This window comes from Dromiciops gliroides, chromosome 1 (genome assembly GCF_019393635.1).
Source record: "Dromiciops gliroides isolate mDroGli1 chromosome 1, mDroGli1.pri, whole genome shotgun sequence".
Taxonomy (NCBI): domain Eukaryota; kingdom Metazoa; phylum Chordata; class Mammalia; order Microbiotheria; family Microbiotheriidae; genus Dromiciops; species Dromiciops gliroides.
In genome coordinates, this window is record NC_057861.1 from 591,494,168 (window position 1) to 591,521,419 (window position 27,252).

Genomic DNA, 27,252 nt, shown 5'->3' on the forward strand with positions numbered 1-27,252 from the left:
ACATTGAACTGAGCATACCAAAACTTACACACTTCAAGTTGCAGATGGTGGTAGGGGAGGTTTTATATCCAGCTTACACTGTCATAAAAATGAAAATGAGCTAAACCAGTAACCACAAGTTACTGATTTAAAAGCCACATAATTCTTAAAATCACGAGACAGAAAAATATATCAAAAATTTTTCATCTTAATAGTGTGAGAATACTTAAGCACCAATCTATTTAATTGTGATCCCTACCTCTAGCATTGTTAACCTTGAATACTTGTCAAAGGCTAGAAAAGGAAGAGATGTAGGTAATTAATGACTAATTAGAACGACAGGAGAAAATAGCTTATTTAAAGAAGCTGGCATTTTTATTCCATTTAAAACCCAGTGTTTTTCTGATTTGTTCCAATTTTCCCCCTAGAATTCAATCAGGGCCTAGTATTCCGACCAAAGATGGGGAAGCAAACTAGTTACAAACTTTGCTCCAAGCAACCTCATACTTCAGAACTTTGTCTTCCAGATTCTGTGGTGGGGATCAAGGGCAAGCAAAGGAGTGAAGAAGACTGCGGTGGAATAAGGAGAAGGAAAGGTTTGGCCTAGTGATGTAGGTCAGAAGTCGAATCTGAGGAGAAATGGAAGAAAAATGGAAAAATCTCTAAACCCAGATTCTGGTCCAGATTCAACGTAAGCTGTAAGAAAGCAAGACCAAGGATAATTAAGGAAGTTATACAAGGATGTAGGAGGTGAACAGGAGAATGAGGTGGTGCAATGTGAAGGGATAGACTAAAAAAGACCAAGAATGTAGCTGGCAAAATAAGGCAAGCCAAGGGGAGCATAAAAGGCAAGTGGAACAAGCAGAGAAGATTGAGTAAGTTGGCAGAGTGGATGGGCAGATAGGGTAAATGGGCCGTAAAGGGTTTTCAACAAGTGCTTAGGGTTGAGGTGTAAGCAGTCACAAGCAGTTTCAAGACAACCATTATGGAGAGTAGGAGAAATCGTGCAGTGACTTGCATTGAGTGTTCAACTTTTATATTTCTGCCACAATAGAGTGACTTATCTGTGTTCCAAGTGTAGGCTGAATTACCTCCTGGAGAAGGTGAGGGGGCAGGGTTGTTAGACAGAATAAAGCATTTTTAAAGGAGACAGGCAGGTGCAATGGGAATTAAAAAGTCCTGAGTTGGGGAGTTTGGGGGTTGACCCTTATCAGGATGACAAAGAATCGAGATGATAGAGCAGAAGAGATAAGGGCACCTGTATAAGTAGATCTTAAAAACACATGTAAAAATCAAAGCTATCTATTGCCATATGAAAAAGTGCTCTAAATCACTATTTTTTTTTGGGGGGGGGTGAGGCAATTGGGGTTAAGTGACTTGCCCAGGGTCACACAGCTAGTAAGTGTCAAGTGCCGGAGGCTGGATTTGAACTCAGGTCCTCCTGAATCCAGGGCCAGTGTTCTATCCACTGCGCCCCCTAGCTGCCCCTCTAAATCATTATTGATTAGAGAAATGCAAATTAAAACACCTGACACCTATCAGATTGGCTAATATGACAAAAAGGTAAAATAATAAATGTTTGAGCTGTGGAAAAATTGGAACACTAATGCATTGTTCATGGAGCTGTGAACTGATCCAACCATTCTGGAGAGCAATTTGGAACTATGCCCAAAGGGCTATAAAGCTGTGCATACCCTTTGACCCAGCAATATCACTATTAGGTCTTTTTCCCAAAGAGATCATAAAAAAGGGAAAAGGACCCACATATACAAAAATATTTATAGCTGCTCTTTTTGTTGGAAATTGAGGGATTGCCCATCAATTGGGGAATGGCTGAACAAGTTGTGGTATGTGAATGTAATGGAATACTACTGTGCTGTAAGAAACAGTGAGCAGGTGGATTTCGGAGAAACCTGGAAGGACTTGCATGAACTGATGATGAGTAAGATGAGCAGAATCAGGAGAACATTGTACATAGTATCATCAACATTATGTGTTGATCAACTGTGATAGACTTGATTCTTCTCACCAATCCAACAGTACAAGAAAGTTCCAAAGGACTCATCATGTAAAATGTTCTCCAAATACAGAACAAAAAAGAACTGTAGAATATGAGTGCAGATTGAACCATACTATTTCTTTTGGTTTTAATGCTGTTCTATATCAGATTACTTGTCTTAGGGAGGGGCGAGGGAGAAAAATTTGAAACTAGGAATCTTATAATAAAATACTTTTGTAATTAAAAAAACACATTTAAAACCAGCTCTTTTTAATGAGGAATGAACTGGATGCTCTGAGGTAAAAAGAAGCTGCTTGTCCCATAAAGATCTGTCAGGCGAGGTAGAAGAAGAGAAGAGTAGTAGCAGTTGGTGATTTCCTGCTCCGGCTACTGAGCTCCTATTTGTTGACCTGATAACAATAGAGAAGCCTGTAGTCTTCCTGGGCGTGCATCCAAGTCATACACAGAGCTTTCTGACACAACAAAAATTGATGATACCTATCCATTCTGATTCACATGGGCACAAATGACTCTTCCAGAAAGAAACTAAAAAGTATTACCAACAATTATGAAGTGTTGGGCAAGAAACTGAAGACCCCAAGAGCACCAGTTATACTTTCTTCATTTTTGTCTACTGAAGAGAAGAGATTCAGAAGAGAACAATCAATTCGAGAAGTGAATAGCTCAATAAAAAGGTGATGTCTCAGAATGGGATTTAAATCTCTAGATCAAAGAGTACAATATAAGGACAAAAGATTTCTGGCCAGAGATGGAACATACCAAACAAGGGATGAAAAGAATGCACTTGTCCAGGTACCTTGCAAATATATACAGAATAGCAACAAAAAGAAAAACAGCACCTGGGCTACTCACAAATCTATAAGAGACAAAATCCAAGAAAGGAGTCACTGGTGTAATCCATGGCCTCAAGTATCTATATATGAAAACTCTAAGTTTAAGGAATAACCAGGGAGTCCTAGAAGTCCTAATGCAGAGAAACAAAACTGACTTAATAAGAATCACTAAGCTTGGTGGTATGAAACCCATAAACTGGATTATGGTTCTGGATGGGTATATTTTATTTAAAAATACACAGACAGGGGCAGCTAGGTGGCACAGTGGATAGAGCACAGGCCCTGGAGTCAGGAGTACCTGAGTTCAAATCCGGCCTCAGACACTTAACACTTACTAGCTGTGTGACCCTGGGCAAGTCACTTAACCCCAAATGCCCCACTAAAAAAAAACAAAAACAAAAAACACACAGACACAGACACACACATACCCCAGATAGGTAAAAGGGAGCAGAGAATGGTAGCATTACATATAAATGAAGAAAGTCTATTCATGTGAGGAAATCTAGCAACCAGACACCATGACAGAGAGAATATTTTGGTGAAGGTCAAAGGAAGGAGAAATAGAATTGATTTTTTTTTTTTGTCATTGGAGTATACTACTGATTACCAGGACAGAAGGAAGGAATACATGAGGACTTTAAGTAGAGACCCCAAACCTTTCTAGCATGGTAGGGGTGGCCTGCCAGCGCTTATGTTCTACTAAGCATAACTTCTGAGAATTCTGGAAGTAAAAGACAGTCACTTCATGAAGCATCAGAGTGAGATTTTGAGCAAAATTTCTGCAAAATAGGGATACTAATTCTGCTTCTGCTGGAGAAGCAAGCTGCAAGAAGTACTGGAGAGAAAAGCACTTTGGCTCTAGAGCCAGTGGACCCAGGCTCAAGTGCTAGCTTTGCCACTTACTGATCTTGGGCTTAAGTTACCTCTCAATTTCCCTCATCTGTAAAGTTATGAGGTTGGACTAGATGACCTCTAAGATCCAACTGCAATTCTAAATCTATGATTCCATATAAAAAAAAACAAAAACAACCCACAAACCTTTATGCAATTTTGAGGTGGTATCCTTAGAAGGAAGGGTTTGAGTATAGTCTATAGGAAAAGTTCAATGGGATACAAAGACAACCAGGTGGGAAGGAAAAAAAGGAAGTGGTCAGGGGCATCTCCTTTAAAATGATAAATATCTATCTATCTATCTATCTTTGTGTGTATATACATATACACATTTATAAATTTAATTCAAAGAAGGAGAGAGTGGCTTCTGCTTTTTTTCTTTTTTTGTGAGGCAATGAGGGTTAACTGACTTGCCCAGGGTCACACAGCTAGAAAGTGTCAAGTGCCTGAGGCCAGATCTGAACTCAGGTCCTCCTGAATCCAGGGCTGGTGCTTTATCCACTGTGCCACCTAGCTGCCCTCCTGGCTTCTGCTTTCTTAATGAAATACTTGTATGTTAAAAGTAACCCATCTCTTTGTGACAGAAAGAATATAATTTTTGTTACTATTTGTGTCCAACCAGGTAACTGTATATCTGTTTGATCCCAAATGCTCCAACCTTTGTCATCTACTCATTCAATAAACTAGATCTATGAGTAGCTTTTGATGAACAACTGTGAAACATTTAAGTCTGGTACAAAGGAATATAGTGATAGGGAACTTCAATTATCCAGATGTCTATCCAGCTCTATTCTATTATCCAGCTCTATTAAGAGCTTTAGCTCTGACAAAACACAAAGCAACTGAGTAGAGGAACCAACAAAAGGAAATTCTTTTCTGGATCTGATTCTCATTAACAGTAAGGAACAACTGGATGTAAATAATGACCTCAGGTAAGTGACCCCTCCTTCCTAAAGATTATGATCTAGGTGAATAGTCTGGCTGACACACATCCTAGATTTTGGGTAAGAAGATTTAATGCTTCAGGCTAAGTCAGTCCTGGAAGATTGGGAGATATTCAAGTATGAAATTCTGAAAACACTAAGGGAAACAATTCAAATGAAGAGAAAAGAAGGGATCTTCTCTGAAAAAATAGATGTGGAGGGACAGTGAACTCATGAATCAATTCAAACTTTAAAGGAGGAACAAAGAAGGGATAACAACTTTGCTTTAAATGGCTGGATGATAATAGCTAACATGTAGCACTTTAGAAGATTTACAAAGTGTTTTACATATGTTATGTCATTTGGTCCTCACAACAACCCTATGAAGTTGGTACCATTTTGCAGATGAGGAAACTATGGTTGAGAGAGAGGTTAAGAGATATACTGAAGGTATGGGTCCGAGGCAAGATTCAAACTCAGGCCTTCCTGACTCCTAAATCCAGAGCTTCCTATCCACCATACCAGAGGTATCAAATACACAAGCTACATGTGGCTCACAACACTCCTGTGGAGCCCAACAAGTTTAAAATATAATGGGAAGTATTTAACAAAGTAGATCCTGGGCAGCTAGGTGGCGCAGTGGATAGAGCACCAGCCTTGGATTCAGAGAGACCTGAGTTCAAATCTAGCCTCAAACACTTGACACTTACTAGCTGTGTGACCCTGGGTAAGTCACTTAACCCTCATTGCCCCCCCCCCAAAACCAAACAAAAACAAAGTAGATCCTTATATATGGCTTAGTAGCTTTGTTCCTATTTGAGTACTGCACTATATATCCTGTAGTCACTCCAGATGATGAGTGAAAACCAAGAGAAGGTAGAGCTGCTCCAATGTGATTTTGTTCCCATGTTCTCTGCAAAGGAGAATTAACTTTATACTGGAAAGAACAGAACAAAAATAATCAACAATGAATTTATACCTGAGATTATCAAGGAGACTGACAATAAAGTACTTGGCTGCCCTTGATGAATTCAAGTTACCTGTTCTAGATTTGGGTCCAGAATTTCCTGGGAGATGTGACTGCTGAGTCAATGTCAGTGATGTTTTAAAGATCTTGGAAAATGGGAAGTATAAGATTGGGGGACAAATGTAGTGATTTTTCAAAAAGGAAAGAACATTCTTCTTTGCTTTTTCCTTTCAGTTGGATATTTTAACATGCTAAAATTCTCTTAACCAAAAACTTAAAGTTTAACCCAATTCCAGCCTCACCGCAAAGGTATAATTATCAATAATTCAACTTCCCTTCTTTATCTTCTCCTTCCTTCAAATAACTCAACCCTTTTGGCAATCATAGGATCATGGTCTAGAGGTGGATGGGGCCTCAAAAGCCTTTTATTCCAGGGGCAGCTAGGTGGTACAGTCGATAGAGCACTGGCCCTGGAGTCAGGAGGACCTGAATTCAAATTCTGCCTCAGACACTTGACATTTACTAGCTGTATGACCCTCAGCAAGTCACTTAACCCCAATTGCCTCCCCCTCCCCCAACCTCCCCCCCAAAAAAGCCTTTTATTCCAACTCTCCATTTGACAGATGAGGAAACTGGAGCCAATGGAGGGTTATGGGACTTGGCTCAGGTGGTGGTGGTAGTAAGCATCACAAGGGGGATGTGCACCTTTCTTCCTCAGGGTCCTGGTGGCTATGTCCTCCCTCTAATCAAATCCCTTTCATGGCCTTCTACTGTTTACTAAGTAAAGCTCAAAATTCTTTCGCCTGGCATCCAAAGCCTTCTGTAATTTGGTGCTGCCCCACTGTTTTTTCCTTATTTCCTTACATTTCCCTACACGTATTCTACACTTTGTCCAAAATGGACCACTCGCTGTCCCTCAGGCACATCTTGCATTTCTGTCCATTTGTTTACCATTACTTATCCCTGAGATTTTTACCTCCTGGATTTAGGAAAATATGAATTCCCTGACTTTGACCTGCTGAATTTTTACCTCACCTAGATTTATACCTGTGGTATAAAAAACAAAAGGCATAAATAAAATGGTATTAAAAAAAAAGAATTTTCATTTCTCTGATAAATCCTACTTTAAATTTACCTTTTCCTATAAGTCTCCCCTGACGTTACCTCTCTTTCCTCAGACTTCTTTTCCATACCTCCCTTATGGACTTATTTCAAAAGACTCTCAGTTACTCTGGTGTAGGACTTTCTCCAAAGTCCTTTTTTAGGGCTTCCATGGCCTGAGACTAATTCATATTTTTCTTGGAAGCTCTTTGACTTTGAGCTTTGACTTCTTCTGAGGGTGTGTTTTGATCTTCTTTGTCACCAAAGCAGCTTTCTATGGTCCACGTTTTTTTCTGTCTGCTCATTTTGCTAGCCTATTTCTTGACTTTTAACTCCTTCTTAAAGTGGGGCACTGCTTCCAGGGCACACTGTCCCAAGCTTCAGGGGGTCCCAGGTGGTACAATTTAAGGAAAGGCACGTTCTATACACCCCTGTCCTGTGCTCTGGTCTGTAAGTAACCACAGGTCTGCTTGCTCTTTAACCTGGGAAAACAGAATTCTCTGTCACTGTAGTTGCACGATAGGTTCTTTCTCCATGATATAAGTCACTGCCCACTCCATGCCTTAATATAAAGTTTTCTATGTTGCGACTGCCAAAAATACTTAGCACCTGGTGATGGTGTTTCTGAATTTCTAATGCCAGGCCTGTGCTTATGTCTAGCTGGGTAGGATCTACTAGAGCTTGCATTCCGTAGACATAGCCTTTGAGAACCTAAGGTAAAGGTTCTTAACTTTTTTTGTTTAAGGAACCATTTTGGCAGTCTGATAAAATCTACGGATCCCTTCTCAAAATCATGTTTTCAAATGCATTAAAAAAAACAAAAACAACCCATAGGATTACAAAGCCAATTCTACTGAAATACAGGATCCTATTACATATGATTAGACTTGTTTTAACACTTCAAGGATCCGTGACTTCACCTGTATGTATAGTTCCTCTACTACTTGGTCTTTGAGGATTGCTATAAATGAAAAAGTCATCATCCTGTAGCCAAGCTGGTGACAGAGTTTTCTAAACTAGCTAAGCCAGTGCTTAAATGATGGAATTGGGCCCATAACTAAAGTCTTTCTAACTTCGTGGGCTCTATCAGTTTGTGGTCAGCTGGCATTATCTTCAAGAGCCCAGGGTCACTTCAATGACATAATGAAGTAGGACTTTGGTGGAGATTCATGTGTTTTTATAATACATTACAGTGTATTTTAGTTACCTGTGTATGTGTCAAAGCCTCCTACTAGACTGTAAACGTTATTAGGCTAAGAATGGTGACATCTCAACTTTGTACCTCAACTGGCATCTAGCCTGATGCTCTGTACATAATAGGGGCTTAACAAATGTTTACAGAACTAACAACAAGATCTGGTAAAAGGTACCAAAATCCCCAATAAATTTTAAAATAGAAAATACCTATAGAAAATGTAAGACCCTTTCCTTCAAATGTTTTCTGCAGATCAGTTACAAATTTCTGCCTTATGTTTTCTTTCTGGAGAGAAAAAACAAAAAGACATCAGTTGCTGATTGAAATTGATTTCAGAAACATAATTTTAAAAGAACAAATATTTTTCCTCTGTTTTATTCTTGGTAACAAAGTAACACATCTTAGCTCATTTTTCTAAATATAATAATTGGCCAAGGATATTTAGGAAAGACTTACTTTATCTAGTTCATAAAATTCAAGTCGTTCTTCCTGGCTGCAGCTTCTTCCAATAGGGGACACATTTAACATCCCATTTCGGAATTCAATGAAAGTGCCTCTGAAGAGAGAGATAAGGTCGAGGAAAGGTTCTAAGAAATAATGATTTGAGCATTTTCTAATTGCATAAACAAAGGTTGAGATGTTGGGTAACTTGAAAAAAGTCAGTGTTCATGTTAGATGAGATGATGACACGTCTCTAGGACACAAATCAATGTCAATAACTTTCACCTAGGTTCATGTACTATGTTTGTGAAATTGCAACACAGAACTTTGCTGAAGAGTGCTAGGTAAACAGTAATACTACTGATATCACTACAAATAACAGCAATAAATATTTGAGTAAAAGAACACAACAGATATTCTAGATGGCTACTTTGTAAGAGAGACTTTAGACACACTGCTTTTACTAGAAATGCAGCACAAAAACATTTTTAGAACTAAGCTCTGATGACAAATGATAAAACTAAAAAGACCCAGGGAGAGATTAATCCTAAATATGATTCTGAAAGTCTTATAAAAATTCATTTCACTACAATAAATTCTTTATGACACCAGATAGAGTTTTTCAGGAAATGCCCTGAATTTACCCTGAAACAAGGATAAGAAATAATTCTTCTGCAGTTTGAAAACTCCTTTTTGGAAAAGGTCTTGTTTCAGAATGATCAAAATATAACTTCCTCCACAACCCAATAATGTGCAAGTCAGATTTCTATTTCATGAAATGAATATTAGTCTATGATGAAATGGGGCGATTCCCAGCAGGAACTCCTTTTTACTTTTTCCCTGGTCTAATTTGTAGTCCAACTAAATTAAACCTTTAAGTGTTGATACCAGTCTCTTATAAGAATTATCAGTTAAAGAAATCCTTTTCTCCCCTACACTTAAAAAACAAAAGACTTGGTGATAAAAACCAACTCCATACATTTGGCCCAATCAATTATACCCATTGGTATGAGAATGTATAAGAAGTAATATTCATAATAATTATAAAGCGTTATAAATCCTGAATTATCAAAGATTAGTATTTTTTTCCCAATTACATGTAAAGATAGTTTTCAACATTCATTTTTTGTTTGTTTGTTTTGTGGGGCAATGGGGGAATTAAGTGACTTGCTCAGGGTTACACAGCTAGTAAGTGCCATGTGTCTGAAGCTGGATTTGAACTCAGGTCCTCCTGAATCCAGGGCCAGTGCTTTATCTACTGTGCCACCTAGCTTCCCCATAACATTTGTTTTTATAAGATTTTGAATTCCAAATTTTTCTCCCTCTCTCCCTTCCCTCCCCAAGATGGCATATATATACATGTGCAATCACATTAAATATTATTTCCACATTAGTCATATTGTGAAAGAAAAATCAGAAAAGGGAAAAACCTTAAGAGAGAAAAAAATAAATTTAAAAAAGTAAAAATAGTATGGTTCAATCTGCATTCAGACTTTGCAGTTCTTTTTCTGGATGTGGAGAGCATTTTCCATCATGAGTCCTTTGGAGTTGTCTTGGCTAAGTATCACAGCTGATCATCACAGAATATTGCTGTTTCTGTGTACAATGTTCCCCTGGTTCTGTTCACTTCACTCAGCATCGGTCCACTTAATTCTTTTCAGCTTAAAAAAAAGTTTTTAGCAAGGTTTTTAAAAAAAGGATATCTTCATCTGCCAACTCAAACAGTCCATTTTCTGAGCATTTTTAATTTTATCAAACCAATAAAACTCATTTTGAGCATATCTTAACCTTTGGTTCTAGGGGCCATAAAAAGTTGGATTCTCAATGTTGCTAGTTCACTAAATTATTACTTGTTATTCTGTGATGAAAGGTGGTGTGGTGTGGCAGATAGAGAGCTGGCCTCAAAGTTTTGAAGACTTGGTTCAAGTTCCATCCAATACTGGCTATGTGACCCTAGGAAAGTCACTTAACCTCTCAATGGTCTAGGCAACTTTCTAAGAAAAGAAGTTGTACAAAAGGTACCAACCTGCCTACATTAGTAGAGGGAGTTCCCTATACCAATGAAATCACAGGTCCAATTCCTATCTCTTATCTCTACCCTATTCTGGGATATACATCATCTGAGAAGGCCTTTGTTCACTGACCAGAGTAATTCACAGGCTCCTTCTCTACACTGTAGTAGTCTGAATTTGTTCCAACAGCACAGTATGTCCTGAAACTCAAGTGGCAGTTTTCTGATTAAAATTAGTATCGAGTCCACTAATAATACAGCATCTAAGGCATCAAATATTTACTCCAGATGGAGGATGTATATTTTGATTATGCTAATAAGGACATACACCTACCTCTTCTTTGGCAGTTTAATCTTGGCAATGTAACTCAGACAATAGTTGATTAAATCTTGGATTAGGTCTTCACCCAGATGACTCTGAATATTCTAAACAAAGAAAACACTTTGGAGTTACCAGATTAAGTATGATCCATTTCTCAAACGGCTTTCCAATCAACCAAAGTTGTTATATGATTATGAGGTAAGTGTGTGTCATTACCTTCTTCATTTTTCCTTCCTTTAGTTTTCCCATGATTAAACAAAGTCAGGTTAATCAGAACAGTGAGTTTATTAATCAAATGTGTTTTCTGCTTCATTACACTAGATTTTGTTTTCATGGGCTTGCAAATGCTTCCTATAAAATCCAGAGACTTACACCTTCTTAGAAAGTACTCAGAACTCCCAATAAAATCAAAAGAGGAAGCAGGTTACAATACGCACTGTCAAATAGCTCCCAGAATCCAAGTACGATATACTACCACTTTCCCCCCAAATTGTTATTTTTAAAGATCTACTTGTTGCTGTAGGTTGTACTAAGAAAGACTATGTGTCTAAAAAGCCATCAGGATGTGCTATTTAAAGTCGGTCCTTGTATTTCCTATCCTATTTCCAAAGCATGGCTATCAAATGAAATTTTATTTTATAAATTGTTACTATAACAGTGCAAAGAATATTTTGGAGACTCTGAAACAGACCTACCTGCTTACACAGAAATTTGCCATCTTTGTATGCTACCAAACCATTTTCTGGAAAGACGTAATCATATTTTTCAAGCACTAAAAATAAAAACGAGTAGCAAATCATGATGTAACTTATTTATATGTTTCTATTCAAGACTGATTTTTAAAAATTACAAGTGATATAATAAAAAGAACATCAGCCTAGGAATTAGGAGACTTGACATTGATGAGTTTGGGTTCTGCCATTAGCTATATGAAACTGGACAAGTCAGTTCATGTCTCTGCATCTGTTTCATCTGAAAGATGAGAGAGATCACTGATCTTGGTAGTTTTAAAATTCTGTGACTACATGGTGACCCATTCCCTAACAGTACATATTTTACCTTATTATATGGCACCTTAACACAACGCCCTCCTGTGGTGAGTCCTAGAAGATGATAAGACTTTTGTTCTATAACTTGTCTGGGATAAGAGAGGGAGAAGGGAACCAGACGAAATACAACTGAAGAAGCTAAATTTGACCCAATTATTTCGTCATTTTAGAGATTTAAAATATCTCAGAACATAACAAGAAACTGCAAACAATGGGGGAAAATAGTAATTTAGAGGAGAATTTTTGATTCTTAGAAACTGTAGGCCAAAAAAACCCCAACTTGTACATTAAACTATAATATGGAAAGTAAATGATTATATTTGAAAGCATGGCCTCTAGTTCTAAGTAGGCTAGGGCCAACAGTGATTCAAATTTATGCCCAGGATGTTATTTTAAGGTGATTCTACTAATATTTGGGCATCAAATTTACTTACCTGCTGGTAATTCCATTTATTTATAAGATAAGCTGTTTGGTAAACAAGGAAACAGGAAATCCACCATATGGGAAGTCTAGGCTTAGAGCCACATGACTTAATATTTTTAACAGCATAATTTTCTCAAAAGAAGTTAATATTTTACTAGGACAGTAATTATTTTTTACCATTCTCTCCCAGCTGCTCCTGCACCTTCTCAAAGTCTGAGCCTCCTACTACTCCAATTTTTATCTTCTGTCGTAATTTTTGTAAAAAGTCATCCATTTCTTTGGTGATTTTCTGTATATTAAAAAGGAAAAGAGAAACCAATTAAACACAATATGGCCACAAAATTAAAATTACAGATCTGTATAGCTTTATCTTTTTAGGCCTAGGTGACTTTCCTGTGAAAAGGTAAAATTGGAGCAATGATGATTAACTTTGCTAGCAAGCCTGGATAAAATGATCTAACAGGGCCATAAAGGAAGAAGGTTTACAACTGCAATGGTGAAAGGGCTTCTTCCCACTTTGATGGGCTCAAGTCAAATATTTTAATTTATTATGGAAATACTTCAATGTATATTTGTTTCTTATTGGTCACCTAAACCCCCAAACCATACCAAAACATAACAAAGAAAAGATTGCTCATACCCACATTAATATACAACAATATGACTTTAATAGTTTTAACAATCATATTGCTTTTATCGATCATATAACATACATGTCATACTTTCAAAAACTTAAAAGGCACAAAATTCAAATCTAATATATAAAATCTGGAGTTTAGAAGTGTAAATAGCACTATGTATATAAGTATCTCAAAATTCAAAATGGTATAAACTATGTATGTAGTACTAAAATAAGTAAAGGTTATGTGAGAGAATGCCTCAAATAGTCTATTCTGCCCTAGCTAGATTAGGAAAAAGGAAAAAAAGTTTACTCTGGTTGTAAAATATCAGAAATTCAACATAATTCCTTCTCCAAATAGAGTCCTATGTATAATTTGCCAAATCCTAACCTCACTGCAAAATGATAAACTAAATCACCAAGATATATGTAAGGTAATTGGGTGGTTAAAGACACACTACTTATTACTTCAAGGGCTGCAAATAATCTATTGATTAGACTGAAAGTAACATCCAACTATACAATCACAATCCCAAGGTAAAATCTTAGGTACAACAGAGAGGTTTTTGTATAAGTAATCCCTTCCATCTTTTAAAATAATAGCGCTTTATGTGGAGAGGAAGCAAGTTATAGTAGAAAGAATGCTGGGAGTCAAGAGACCTGGGCTTGAAGGCCAGTTCCCACTCATCCTAGAAGTTGTGTCACCTAACTTTACTCTGGGCCTCCATTTCTTCATGTGTAAAATGGAGATATTTGTTCTTACTATTTTATAGGGATAGTATGAAGAAAGTGTTTTGTAAAGCTTAAAGCACTAGATGTAAATTATTATTACTGATGATTACAAAAATTATCATCACGAATGTAAAACAATGCTGTATCACTTTTTGATACATTTTAAGTCAGCACTAGTCCAAATCAACTAGTTTCCAAACAAATTTTCCACAAGGTACAGCCTCAGAAAATTATTGAACAAAATTGCTTAATAGTATGACTATAGCTTTGAGTAGATCACTTTCTACTTTTGTAATTTGCCAATAATCATGTTATATTGAAAATAAACCTCTATTAATAAAAGATGTATCCCAATAACAATTTTCACATACTACAGCTGGACAGGACCTCAGAGATAAGCTGGCCCAACACCCTTATTTTACAGGTGAGAAAACTTGAAAGGTAAAGTGATTGGCTGAAGGCCACACAGCATTAGAATTAGAGCCCTGGTCTCCTGACACACCAAGTGTTCTTTTCGTGATCAATTCTCTATTTTGCCAGGAACTTTGTCCCTAGAGATAGGAACAATACAGGATGTATAGGTTATGTTTCAGGATGTCAGAAGTGGCAAAATTATATCACTGGGGGAAAAAAAAGATGCAAGGGGAATCTTGGGGCAGAAGGGATAATGGGCCTATGTTATGAGAAAAGGAGTAGGAAACATTGTATTCAGGAAAGGAAGGGACTAGAGGCATATGGTCTGAAGAGAGAATGATTTGCCAGTAACAATGCTATGACTAGGGCAGATTCCTGATCCTAATGTGACAAGGGACACTGCCTCCTCTACCAATGAATAGTAACTAGAAATAAACAGAGTTCTAGGAGCACCTTCAGCTGAAGCCCTAGTTCATCTTTCCCAGAGGAATAGGAGGCCATCTGGTGGAGAGAAAAGAACCAGTTTCCCCCGAATTTCCTCACTGTTAAGAGGCACAGAGTGTTGCTGGAAGGGTCTTAGAAATTATTTGTCCAATCCCCACATTATACAGGTAAAACTTTTGATTCCATAGTTACTGACAAAAGGCTTAAAATGAAAATGGTGTTTTAAGTAGCCCAGGAAAACTCAATTACTAAAAATATTAATGAAAGAATCACAACAACTGGGATAGACCTTAGAAATCCTTGTCTAGGCTCTTCCTTTTACAGTTGAGAAAAATGAGGTAAAGAAAGTTAAATGACTTGACAAAGAGTTGAGAATGAACCTCTCTCCCTTTTTTGAAGAGATGGAGGACTATGAATGTGGAATATTCATACAGTCAGACTCAGGTCATATATTGGTTAGTTTTAATGAACTGCTTTTTCCCCCTTTTCACTGTTCTTTTTCATTCTTTGTTACAAGGAATGGCTTGCTAGGTGGTATTATAAAAATGAAAGATATCAATGAAAAAAGTTTAAAAGAAAATAAATGGACTGAAGTTTAGGAATCATTTTATTAAACAGATTTGTAGCAATTCTATTATCTGACTTTCAGGAGAGGATATAAAGATTATTCTAATGAAAATACTTTAGCTAATACATTGTGGGTTGAGAGTCAGTCTGGAAGAGTGAAATGAGTGTTGGACTTGGAATCAGACCTGGGTTTGACTTTTGGCTCTGACACTTATTAGCTTTTAACTGATTTAAGCCACTCAAGCTCCGAGTCTGTTTCCTCATCTGTAAAATGAGGATTAATTTCACTCAAGAAGCATTTATTAAACATTTAATATGCTCCAGGTGGAAAAACAATGTCACAGTGAACAGAAAGCTGCTTTGCAGTCAGAAGACATGGGTTCAAGCACCACTTCTGACATTTGGCTGTGTGATTGTAGGCACCAAGTCCCTAACCTCTCAGTGCCTTACAAATCAGAGCAGTTGCTCATTTACATCAACAGCAGAAGACATATCTTTACTGGGAGTTTCTTACATCAATTAAATAAGTCCCTACAACAACTAAAAAAAAAAAACTCCTGCTAGTTGTTGGAGATACAAAGACAAAAATGAAATAATCTCTGTCTTCAAGGAACTTACACTATTGAATAATAAAGTTAATTCTCCCTTAACTCAGGTAGTTGTAAGGGGAGGGGGAGAGAAAGTATATTATTAATAATTATATCATCAACAAATGTTTCTTTTAAATGATTCCATCTCAATTTTCCCAGCTATTTCTCCCGCAATATCCTTGAGGAAGTCACTTCCAAATAACTGGAAATAAGATGCAGTGTTTTCTGCAGACCTTAACACGCAAAACATTTCACTACTCCCGCCCCCTCCAAATTGACTTGTGCTTACACATGAGGAAAATATACAATGTACAAAGGAGGTAGTCTACTCAAGGAGATAAAACTTCCTGGAATCCAGTTGGATCTTGCATTTGAGGCCTCTCCCCATTAGTATAATACAGCAGTATTAAGTATGTGCAATAGAAGGAACTCATTAAGTGGTTTGCTAATGTAAATGTGTCTATAGGTCTTGAGACCTCATATCTTTTATTTCAGACAGATCTGCCATTAACTGAATGCCCCTGGAGAAGTCACCTGGTCATTCTGTGCCTGAGTTTCCTTACACAAATAACGTGAATAATACCTGTTCTAGAAACCTGAATGAGGGAGAGTAAATGAGTGGCAGTTGTAGGGTTCAAGTGAGCACAGATTTATGTTCCCTAGTTTGTACTTCCCTAGCTTGTAGTCCCTAATTCACAATGTACCAAATATCTCTAGAGGAAAGTTTGGAGCTCTGGATAATGCTATCATATGTAAATATTTACTAATCCAACTACTCCCTGATTGTCCTGCCTTTGATTTTCAATGACCCAAATTTGTTTACCACTTTCTGGACCAACGCAGACTCCAAGGAACCCTCTATAATCCAGAGATCGTCTTTAAAGCTGCAGTGACTGAAAAGTTAATCTTTTATCGTTGACTCTTTTTTTTCTGGGGCAATGAGGGTTAAGTGATTTGTCCAGGGTCAAACAGCTAGTAAGTGTCGTGTCTGATGCTGAATTTGAACTCAGGTCCTCTGGAATCCAGGGCCAGTGTGCCACCTAGCTGCTCCTTCTTAAAGCATCTGGTAGGACCTTATATTCAGCAGCAGAGACTATGAGTATCCAGTGCCACCTCTCTGCTACAATGAAAGTTCAGATGATTTGAGAGAAATAACTGCTTCCCCCTGTCCCTTACAAACTGTCATGAGTCCAGAGAATCAGTGAACTAGGGCATCTCCAACCAGAGACCTAGTTATCTACTGACTCCCAAGCTAGTCTTCAAAAGTTCAATACCTGACTCAGTCTTCCTCTTCACTCCAACTTCTGCCCTTCTATTTGGGGACTTCAGTTTACATAATGATGGATTCTCAAATGCCCCTAATCTCATTATCACCCACCTTCACAATTTATAACTCTCAGATCACAACCTCCTATGGTTTTTCCTTCCCCCCTTCTAAACCTATACTCCATAGTCAGTGCAACCTCTAATCATTTCACTCCTTCCTGCTTTCCCGGGTTATCAGCTTTGTCTGGTCTCACTTTTCTCCCTTCAAAAGTCTGATCTTATTAGCTCACCTTTACAATGCCCTCTATCCTTAAATCTCTTGTTCAATCCTTTCTAAAAAGCAAGTACTACAAGAAAGTTGCAACCTTGACGATTGGCTTGATCTAAATTGAGCTCTCACAGCCACATACCAATCCTTTTACTCTTCCCTGCCCTGACGTGCTTTCAACCCTCCTGACATGGTCCCCATTCCCATATCCAATTGTTAATCGTAGTGGTTTCTACCTTTTAAGCCTTCTGTCTCCCTCTTCTCTCCACTTACAGATACCATAACAGTTCAGGCCTTTATCATCTATCACCTCCTAGTTGGTTCCACTGCATTTAAACTTTCCACTTTCCAATACAACATCCACAGATGCTGAACTGATATGTCTAAAGCACATGCCTGACCATGTCACCATCTCTATTAAAGAAGTTTCAAGGGTTCTCTACTACCTCTAGGAGGTAAAAAACAAACACACACACAACCCCCCCCCCCAACAAAAATAAACCCAAACCCAAATCTGCTCTAGCACTCAAACACCTTCACAGTCTGGTTCCCTGAACAAGATAGTCTATCTACAGACTGTCCCCCAAGCCATGTCTAGAATGCACTCTCTCCTTACTTCTGACTTGGAAGCCTAGCTCCCTTCAAGTCTCTACTCATGTCACTTCCCACAAGAGACATTACCTGATTTCCCTAATTATTAGTGCTCTACATCCTGCACTCTTTTCCTCCACTAAATTACTTTGTATATGTTTTATACTTACTTATCTGCATACATACTGTTTGCCCAAGTAAAATGCATGAACCCTGAGAGTGGGGATTGTTTCTTTTTTCTTGGGGTGTGTGTCTGTGTCCCAAGTGCCTAATAAATATATAGTAGGGACAAAGTGCTTGCTGAATTGAACCAAACTGACCCCACCTCACCCTCCATACTAACCTTTACTTTCCAATATTAGTTATGTTGCTTGGTTCTATTTAGGAGTTTCTGCCCTGTTTGCTCAGACTCCTGGCCTGGAAGAGACTCCCTTAACACCTGAACTCCATTTTTTGAGGAACTTCAAGAGAACGCCGATAATTATGTCCTCTATGACATCTTTGCAGATTATCTCTTCCCTACCCCCCCCCCAGTTGAAAGTGACCTAGTTCTCAATTTAAAAAAAAAAACAACAAAAACAAAACAGTATTTTGTCTGGATGTCTCCTCTGCACTTATCACATTCTTCCTTATAGCACACTTAATTGTACACGGTCTTATCTTGTCCTGTTAAATAGTAAGTACCACACACTGGCCTTCAGGTATTATAATTCTTCATTATAGTTTGAAGGTAGGTAGTGACGTGGGTTCAGATTCTGAATTAGGCGTTTAGCTATGTGAAATCCTCGGTTTAATCTCTTAATCTCTCTAAACCTCAGTGTCCTCCTTTCTAAAGTGAAGATAATCACAGCACCTCCCAAATACATCTTCGAGATAGAACACATGTAAAGCTCTTGATAAATCCTAAAGCATTATATAAATGCCAGCTATTATCATCACTGTATACCCAGGTAAATAGTAGGCACTTAATAAATATTCACTAGAATCCTGAACTACATTTGACTCCCCCACGAAACTTAAGATCCCAAAAGGCAAGCACCCCGCTTCCTTCTCTCCCCGCCCTCACCCCAAGAGCCCTGCAATGAAAGGATCATGCTCACAGAGCTACCACCCAAACAGGGTCAGACCCCTCCCCGAAAGGGAGTGCGCCTGAGGACATGGGGGAAGAGGGAAGAAAGGGGGGCTACACATTTTTATTTGGGGTGGGGGAACAGGACCCGGGAAGCCTGACTGTCCAATGGCTGGGTGGGATAACTCTTGAATTTGGAGTCCGGGGCTCTGGGTACGAATTCTAACCCTGCTGCTTATTAGCTAGGTGACGTTGGGCAAGTCCTCTTTGGGCCTCAGTTTCTTCATCTGTAAAAGGGACTGATTGGTCCGGATCACAGGTGCTCTTTAAGGCTGTGGACCTCACGTCCTCCATTGGCTGTGGCCGGTTACAAGCACCCTCCCGTTCCTTGCCCCAGGGTGACCAGGCCCCGCCGGGATTTCTACCTCTCCCTTTCCCTCCCCCCTCCCCCGCCCCCGCACACGGGGGAAACGGGCTCTGTGAATCAGGTGGCAGCGTGGGGCGGGTTCAGGATCGGCTTGCCTGTCGCGGAGCGGTGAGGGTTCCGTCGACATCGAAGAGGCAGAGAACAGGCGTGGGAGCCGCCATCCTGACACTCAGGTCACAAGCGAGACGAGACGCGCTGGCACTTGAAGCTTCCGGGATTTGCCGCATGACCCGCGAGGCACGCCGGGAACGTGAAAGCCCGGAAGCTGCCAAGTCGCAGCCCCAGACCCCTTTTAGAGCCCACAATGACTCATGGAACTACAACTCCCAGCATGCAACGCACCAAACATGTCCCTCCCCTCCTTGGGATATGACCGATAGGGATCGAGGCACGCACGCCACGGCGCCAAGTAGTTCCGGAGGACGGAGCAGATTCGCTTCCCGAGGCAAGAGGCAGTACCATGGTGAGCGCTTGGTCTTTCCAGTGTGGGCAAGTTGGAACTGTTGGGGCGCCGGAGAAGGGCCGCCGGGTACCTCCACTATCTGGGAGTCCGAACTTAGTTACTTCGTCTGCGATAACCGGGAAGGAGCCCCTCTCCCGGCTTGGGTTGGTTGGGGAGCGCACTTGGGGTACCCTTCAGGCACCTTGTCACCTCATGAGGTCGGGATGCCAAAGTGAATAAATTCAGTACACACTTATTGAGCACCTAGTGTGTGCCAAGTATTGTTGTGCTAAACGCTGGGATACAAAGAGGCAAAAGACAGTCCTTGTCCTCAAGGAGCTCACAATCTTGTTTGTTTGTTTTGCTTTTTGGCGGGGCAGTGAAGGTTAGATGACTTGCTCAGGGTCACACAGCTAGTTAAATGTCAAGTGTCTGAGGCCGGATTTGAACTCAGATCCTCCTGAATCCAGGGTCGGCGTATCCACTGTGCCACTTAGCTGCCCCAAGGAGTTTGTAATCTAACGAGAGAGACAACATACAAAAACATACATAGCAAGCTATAGACATAGTAGATAGGAAATAACTAAAAGAAGGAAAGCACTGGAATTAAGAGGGGTTAGGGAAGGCTTCCTGCCGTGCCTGGCCTCCTAGCTGGGCTATGGGCCCCCTCCTTCCCTCGCCTCCCCATCCGAGGTTCCATACTGGGACATCATGATTCTGGGGTCCCAAAGCTCCCCCGGATTCTTTGTGCTCCTGTCCCATCCCTCAGGCCTGAGATGCGCCTTCCCTAGGCTGTTCTTTTACCTCCTCCCCTCCCCTCCCTTTATGCACTCTACATTGCAGCCAAAGTGGCCTTCTTGCTATTCCCAGAACCATGCACCTCTGCAAAGGCTACCCTCTCTTTCCCTCCTGTGCCTGTAACTCTCTTCCTTCCTCATCTCTCCCTCTTTTAGAATCCTTAGCTTCTTCCAGGGGTCATTTCAGATGTTATCTTCTTAGGGAAGTCTTTCTTGATTCGAATCCCTCCCACTCCACTTATTAATGTCTTCCACATCAAATCTGTCAGCAAGCATTTATTAAATGCTAGCTACTGGATAAACAAAGAAAGGTTCAAAAAAGTATTCCCTGCTTGCAAGGAGTGTGTGGTCTAAGAGGGGAGATGAAATGTAAGCGGGTTCCCCTTCAGGCCTCAGGCACTTTGTCACCTCATGAGGTCGGGATGTCAATTCAAGTGAATAAATTCAAGTAAATAAAGTATACACAGGATAAATTGGAATTAATCAACAGAGGAAAGGCATTAAGAAGGACTGGGAAAAGCTTCCTCTGGAAGGTGGGATTTTTAGCTAGGACTTAAAGGAAGTCAGGGAAACCAGGAGACAGAGACAAGGAAAGAAAGAATTCCTAGTGTTTTGTTTGAGGAAAGCATGGAGACCAGTACCACTGAATCACAGAATGGTAGGGAGCCAAGTTTCAAAGGTTAGACCTGAGCTTTAGAAGATCACTGAAACATGAGTGGAGGATGAACTGGAGTGGGGAAGAGATGAGGCAGGGAGACCAACTAGCAGACTATTGCAGTAGTCTCTCAGTGTGATTCGATAAGGACCTGCACCAGGGTATTGACCTTGTCAGGGGAGATGATGGAGCAAATGTTAGAGTTGTTGGCAAGGTAGAATCAACAGGTCTTTACAACTTATTAGACATGTGAGGTGAGAGTGAGGAGTTGAGGATAACATCTAGGCTGTGAGCCTGGGGAATTTGTGTTATCTGTATTAATATTGTATATTTACTTACTTATATGTATGTATATATATATATTATATATCTTTGAGGAAAAGGAATTAAATTCCCTGTTACTTTATATTGGAATTTGTGAAAGAAGGTGTTTCTTTTCTCCTTCCAGGTTACCATCTTCAAAGCTGGTTTCCCAATTCGTTGGGTGGTGATGTTGGAGTCTCGGTCACGGTTTTGCAAAATGCAAGTTCCCAGTTTGTATGTGGGCAGGCCTATCTCCACATCCCCTGATAAACCATCACCTATGGAAGCTGAAAAATTCCAGATGATTTATCGATTTCCTGGCATCAGATTCTGTGGATCACTGTCTCGGGTGAAGATTTTGCAGACAGGGATTACTTTGGTAATATTGCCGCCTAGCTGTTATTGGTACATGCAGGACCTCATTTCCCTGGACTCCCTATTTTTCACAGGGGGTATTGCTACATTTGCCCTAGCCATGTTGTATTGGGTTAGTCATTTCTTTCGTCGGCTTGTTGGGATCCTTTATGTGAATGAGGCTGGCACCATGTTGCGGGTGGCACACCTGACCTTCTGGGGCCGGCGTCAAGACACATATTGCCCAGTGGCCAACATCATTCCTGTATCTGAGACCAGTGAACGTCCCTTTGATGTGTTCTTGAAGATCCAACAGTATGACGTTGATGAGACCTTCTACTTAACACTGCGGTTTGGACGCATCCTGGATAGGAAACGTTTTGGACAAGTGTTTGGGAATTTTGATGGAAAGCATTAATGGTTTGGCAGAAAAAAACTCCTGGACCTCAGGGGAATGTGCTTTCCCTGGAGCTTTTGATCATAGCCTCGATTTGGGCTGTACTGTACCTGTGCCAAGCATATTTCTCAGGGCTTAAACCAGAAGGGGAGGTTAAGAAGCAAGAAATTTGAGTATCTGGTTTCAGTCAATAAGGACCTACTGTGTGCCAAGCATTTGTCTTTCAAAGTCAAGAGATAAGTGAAGTAGAAAAAGACCGAAGTTTCTGGTAAAACAAGTGCTGAACAGACTTTGAAAAGGGAGTGCTCGGTGGAACTGTGAAACTGCTTCTAGTGGTACAGTGGGAATTAATTTTCCACGTGTGTACTTTTTCTGAGAAAAGGCAGTTTGATTTTCTGGAGAGAAGAATTGTCAGGACATAGCAGATCCTTGTCTTGCTGTTGACTGATTATAATGGCCCTTGATGACATGTGAATGACATTCAGTCTATCAAAAAGAAAGTATTACTCTGCTGATATGTAGTAGGTGCTTGAGGAAGACATGACTAGTATAAAACATGGCTATGTATACTCCTCAGAAATAGAATTGAAATCATAGGTTAGCATAACATCACAATTGTGACTTTTAAAAAAATCTTTCAGTGATTTAAATAATCATACGCTATTAATATTATCGTGTAATAAAAACAGTTTTGGGGGTTGAGTTCATATATTTGGTGTTTGTTTTATTTTGGGGGGGGGGCAATGGAGGTTAAGTGACTCGCCCAGGGTCACACAGCTAGTAAGTGTCAAGTGTCTGAGGCTGAATTTGAACTCAGGTCCTCCTGAATCCAGGGCTGGTGCTTTAGCCATTGTGGCACCTAGCTGCCCCCCTGTTTTTTTTTGTTTTTTGTTTTTTAACAGAGCTTCAGCAGGGCAGCATGACCCATTGGATGATGTAGATACCTGTCTTGGTAAGAACAGGGATTAAACTGTCACTGGCTGCCCGAAAGTTTTAATGAAGGTCTTTAATAGGTACTATCTATCCCAGACTCATCTTTTGAGGATAGGGGAGGGTTTCAGTACATTGATTCATGGTCAAAAGAATTAAAAGAGGTCCTTTACTGGTACTACTTCTAGAAAACCATGAATCAGCCTGTACAGCCTGAAAGTAGCATTTCTGGTGATCTTAAATTACTCCAGTTACTTGCATAACAATGACACATAAAAGGACTTTAACTCATTGGTGAATTTTCTCCATGTCAAAAAGATGGGAAGAGAAGCTAAAGAATAATACTAGTCATTCAAGAAAAGAGTAAGTATAAGGGGGGAGAACTGGAAAAAAGATTGTACTTTATAAGGACAAAGGAAAAATTCCCCCCCCCCCATTTTTGTTCATTTTATTTTATTTTATTTTTTTGCAGGGCAATGAGGGTTAAGTGACTTGCCCAGGGTCACACAGCTAGTTAGTGTCAAGTGTCTAAGGCCAGATTTGAACTCAGGTCCTCCTGAATCCAGGGCTGGGGCTTTATCCACTGCGCCACCTAGCTGCCCTGTTCATTTTATATTGATAAATGGAAATGAAAAGTTATAAGTTTACCTGTAAGCTTTGATAGTTAGCTTTTAACAGTCACTTGAGAAGAGAGTAACTTTGGTTCATATGATTTAGAGCTATAAGGGATCACAGGAGTAATTTCAGTAAGAAGCACTTCTTTTCAGAACATAGGCATTTATGTAGTCTTTCAGATATGAAGTTGATATTAACTATCAAGGCATGCCAAGTTATTTTTTAGTAGTGGGGCATAGTATAATGACCTTGGAACCTCTGCCTCAGTCTCCTCATCTATAAAATGAAGAAGTTGTAAATGATGGTTTCTAAGGTTCTTTCCAGCTCTAAAGGTAAGATTCTACTAGAAAGATTTGACACTAAATGTGCATTGGACAAATGTGCACTAGCAGTCAGGAGAATTCTATGAACTAGAGGAGTTCCTAAGGTCTTTTGAGCTCTGACATTGAGGTTCATACAATACCACCAGAGGGCGCCAAAAAGCAAATTGTTAGTCATTTTTAACTTGATCAGACTGTAACAAACAAAACAAAAAAACAATTGGAAGGAAACTGTGGTTTCTGCAAACCACTTCTGGCAATTGTCCCAATTTATCATAAGCCAGGACCTCTAAGATCTAGTACAACCCCTTACCTAAATCATAAATCCTATTTAAAATAGTCAACCAATGGGAGAAAAAGGATGTGATCAACTGACTGAAGAATTCTTTTCCAAGTAATAAAATGGTTTGCTTTTTAAACCACCAAGCCACCTTTACAAATGGACCATAAAACAAGGAAAAGCAAATTAACTCTGTGGTATGACAGCAACTGTCATTTGTACAATGGGATGGATCCCTCCATAACAACTACTTCCAGAGGACAAGATTAATACTTGGGTTACAGGTGACCATAACACATCAATATGTTTGTGTTATTTTTTAGAATGATTTAGTGCACTTCATTTTATGTATGGACCTGTTTTATATAGATTCTATTATCAATGGAGATGGCAGCCTAGTGTAACGATTGGAATGATGCCACCTGCTGGAGACTTACTGTAGGAAAGCTTCACCATGAGGAGAAGGCCTCTGAGGGCAAGGCCATGGGACTTTTCTTTGGTGTCAGGAAGCGACGTTTGCTTGTGGGAGGAAGAGGGGGCCAGGCTGACGGTCTCTCTCTCTCTCTTGTCAGGACTCTGGTGAAGAGTGGAGGGAGAAATGCGCTCACTCTCCCTTTAATAGATAGATGAATCTAGGCCTTTCTTTCTTCCCCAAATTCTTATTCTCCTTAATAAATGCTTAAAAGTCTAACTCTTGCTAGAGCCTATAATTTATTGGCAACCACTCATTAGATATTTTAGACAGACTAGCTAGAATTTTAGCCCCTTACACTAGAGCACAGAGTATAGGGCTAGAGTCAGGAAGACCTCAGTTTGAATTCTTCCTTAGACATTTACCAGATGCATGACCCTGAGAAGTTACTTAACTTTTCAGCCTTAATTCTTCATCTATAACATGAGGGAACTGTATTAAATTGCTTCTATTGTTCTTTCTAGTTCTAGATTTGTGATCCTATGATACTGTTCAAGGTTTGGTCTTTTCCAGGCAAACTTGTGATAATTTATGAACCTAGTATTTACATAGTACTGCAAGGTTAGCATGTTATCTTGTTTGATCCTCACAATAACCTTGTGTGATCCCCATTTTACAGATGAGGAAACTGAGTAATATTCAGTGACTTGTTCAAGGTTATACAGTAACATGCGACTGGTTTTGAATTTTGGGCTTCCTGACTCCCAAGTTCATAGCTCTATCCACTACCACCTAACTGCCTGTGCTACCATGTCATTGGGTCTCTTCACTGGTGTTGCTGGCCTCTGAATTTCCTCCTCCCTTGGTACACAGTCCAAGGGCCTTCCTACCCAGGGGACACCATTCCTGTGGGCAGTTCCTCTTTCTCAGCCCTCTCTTGGATCTGTGACCCAAAACTGGGTAATGGGCAACAAAGCCTGTCCCTGTGCCCTGGTTGGATGGGGATGGGGTGGGATGGGGAGATCCAGTATGAGTTTGGGACCTCCTTTTGTCCTGATGCACAGCTTCTACCTAGGCACTGAAGTGCTTGCCTGGGCCACCCCTGGATGGAGTAGGGGCCGCCTTGAGAAGCCAGATGCTATCTTGCTGGTTGTTCCCATCATGTTGCTCCTTGAGGGCTAGGACTTTCATTTTTTGCATATAATGCCTTATATACAGGTGCTTAATAAGCACGGTTGATTAAAGTCATTTCTCTGTACTGGAGTCTTCAAGGCTCTCTATTGTCTACTGAGTAAAATTCAAATACCTTTTCCCAGCATTGAAAGGCCCTCCAGAAAATGAAAACATTCTAACTTTCTAGCCCTATTTCATACTATTCCCCTCTTCCTCCCACCTCTATGCTCCAGCTAAACAGTACTGTTCACTATGCCCCATATGACTGGGATAAGAGAAGACTCACCACCACCAGAGGTGACTTTTTCCTTCCTGCCTGTCCTTCCTTTCCCTTCTGCCCTGGCTGTCATAGAACTCATGAGATGGCATCTAACAACTCATTTCTGGTGATATAGTGGACCACCAGGCCTTACCATCTGCCCTGCCATGGTTTACCACATGCCTGGCTTTCACATATTGTCTCAGCATTGTCAGATGACCTAATTTATGCAATCCAAGGATCCCTGGCCCTGCCATTTGCACTGATAAATGCTGCCACACCCATAGGGCTTTCTTGCCTTTCCATCTGCCCTATAAGCTAACTTTTATGTATTATCTTCCTCCAGTTTCAATGTGAGCTTCTTGAGAACTAGAACTCTCTCACTTTTTCCCATTTGTATCCCCAGTGTTTAACAATGTTTGCCGCATAGTACGTGCTCATTTATTCATTCTTATATTACTCCCCATGTCTGGAGTATCCTCTCTTCTTAGCCTGTTGAATTCCTTCCTATCTGTTAAATCTTAACTCAAATGCTGCTCCCTGTAAGAAACCCTCCCTGATTTTCTGAGTTGGTCTTGCTTTTTGATTCTACAACATTTTGTATTGTACCTTTCCAACGTACTTACAATGTATTATAATTATTGGAAGTCAGCCTAGCACATTTTGACACATAGTGCTTAATAAATGCTGGTTGATTAATAACAGACTTTATCCCTCCTACTTGACCAGTTCCATGAGGGTAGCTACTACCTTATTAAAACTTGTAACTCCTCTAGCACACAGCACAATGCTCTGCACATAGTAGATCCCTAATAAATATCAAACCGAAGGGAATTGTGATGGCACATTTCTTACTAAAGATGAGTTTTATTTAATAATAGGCCTCATCAGTATTTGTTGAATTTAAGTTCATTCAATAAACATTCATTTGATGACATGAAAGATTGCTAGGTGCCTGGCATGCACAAATAAAAATGTGACACAGTGCCTGGAGTCAGGAATAACCAAGTTCAAATATGCCCTCAGACACTAGCTGTGTGATCCTGGGTAAGTTAACTTACCCTCTGTCTGCCTCATTTTCCTCATCTGTGCATGGATATAAGAGCAGTACCTACACTCAGGGTTGTTGTGAGGATTAAATGAGATAATATCTGTCAAGTGCCTTGCAGACT

At 39.9% G+C, this 27,252-nt stretch overlaps 2 protein-coding genes across 3 annotated transcripts in view; one reads left to right on the forward strand and one right to left on the reverse strand.

Annotated features, from left to right (window-relative positions):
- PMM2 (phosphomannomutase 2) overlaps positions 1-19,574 on the reverse strand; it is a 34,967-nt gene extending 15,393 nt beyond the window's left edge. The window contains exons 1-6 of the mRNA XM_043975143.1: positions 19,239-19,574; positions 12,334-12,445; positions 11,379-11,455; positions 10,696-10,787; positions 8,366-8,465; positions 8,119-8,194 (exon numbers count right to left, since the gene is read on the reverse strand). Of these exons, the coding sequence (XP_043831078.1) occupies positions 8,119-8,194; positions 8,366-8,465; positions 10,696-10,787; positions 11,379-11,455; positions 12,334-12,445; positions 19,239-19,370 (589 nt within the window). The 5' untranslated portion in view covers positions 19,371-19,574. The remainder of the gene's footprint in view (positions 1-8,118; positions 8,195-8,365; positions 8,466-10,695; positions 10,788-11,378; positions 11,456-12,333; positions 12,446-19,238) is intronic.
- A 64-nt stretch (positions 19,575-19,638) lies between these two features.
- Positions 19,639-22,784, forward strand: TMEM186 (transmembrane protein 186). 2 transcript variants are annotated; one of them, XM_043975144.1, is made up of 2 exons: positions 19,639-19,749; positions 21,486-22,784. In XM_043975144.1, exon 2 carries the CDS (start codon positions 21,528-21,530, stop codon positions 22,110-22,112), a length of 585 nt encoding a protein of 194 aa, XP_043831079.1. In that variant the 5' UTR covers positions 19,639-19,749; positions 21,486-21,527; the 3' UTR covers positions 22,113-22,784. The 2 variants fall into 2 exon arrangements, with proteins under 2 accessions (XP_043831079.1, XP_043831080.1); XM_043975145.1 differs by lacking the exon at positions 19,639-19,749 and adding an exon at positions 21,182-21,251.
- The last annotated feature ends 4,468 nt before the right edge of the window (positions 22,785-27,252 follow it).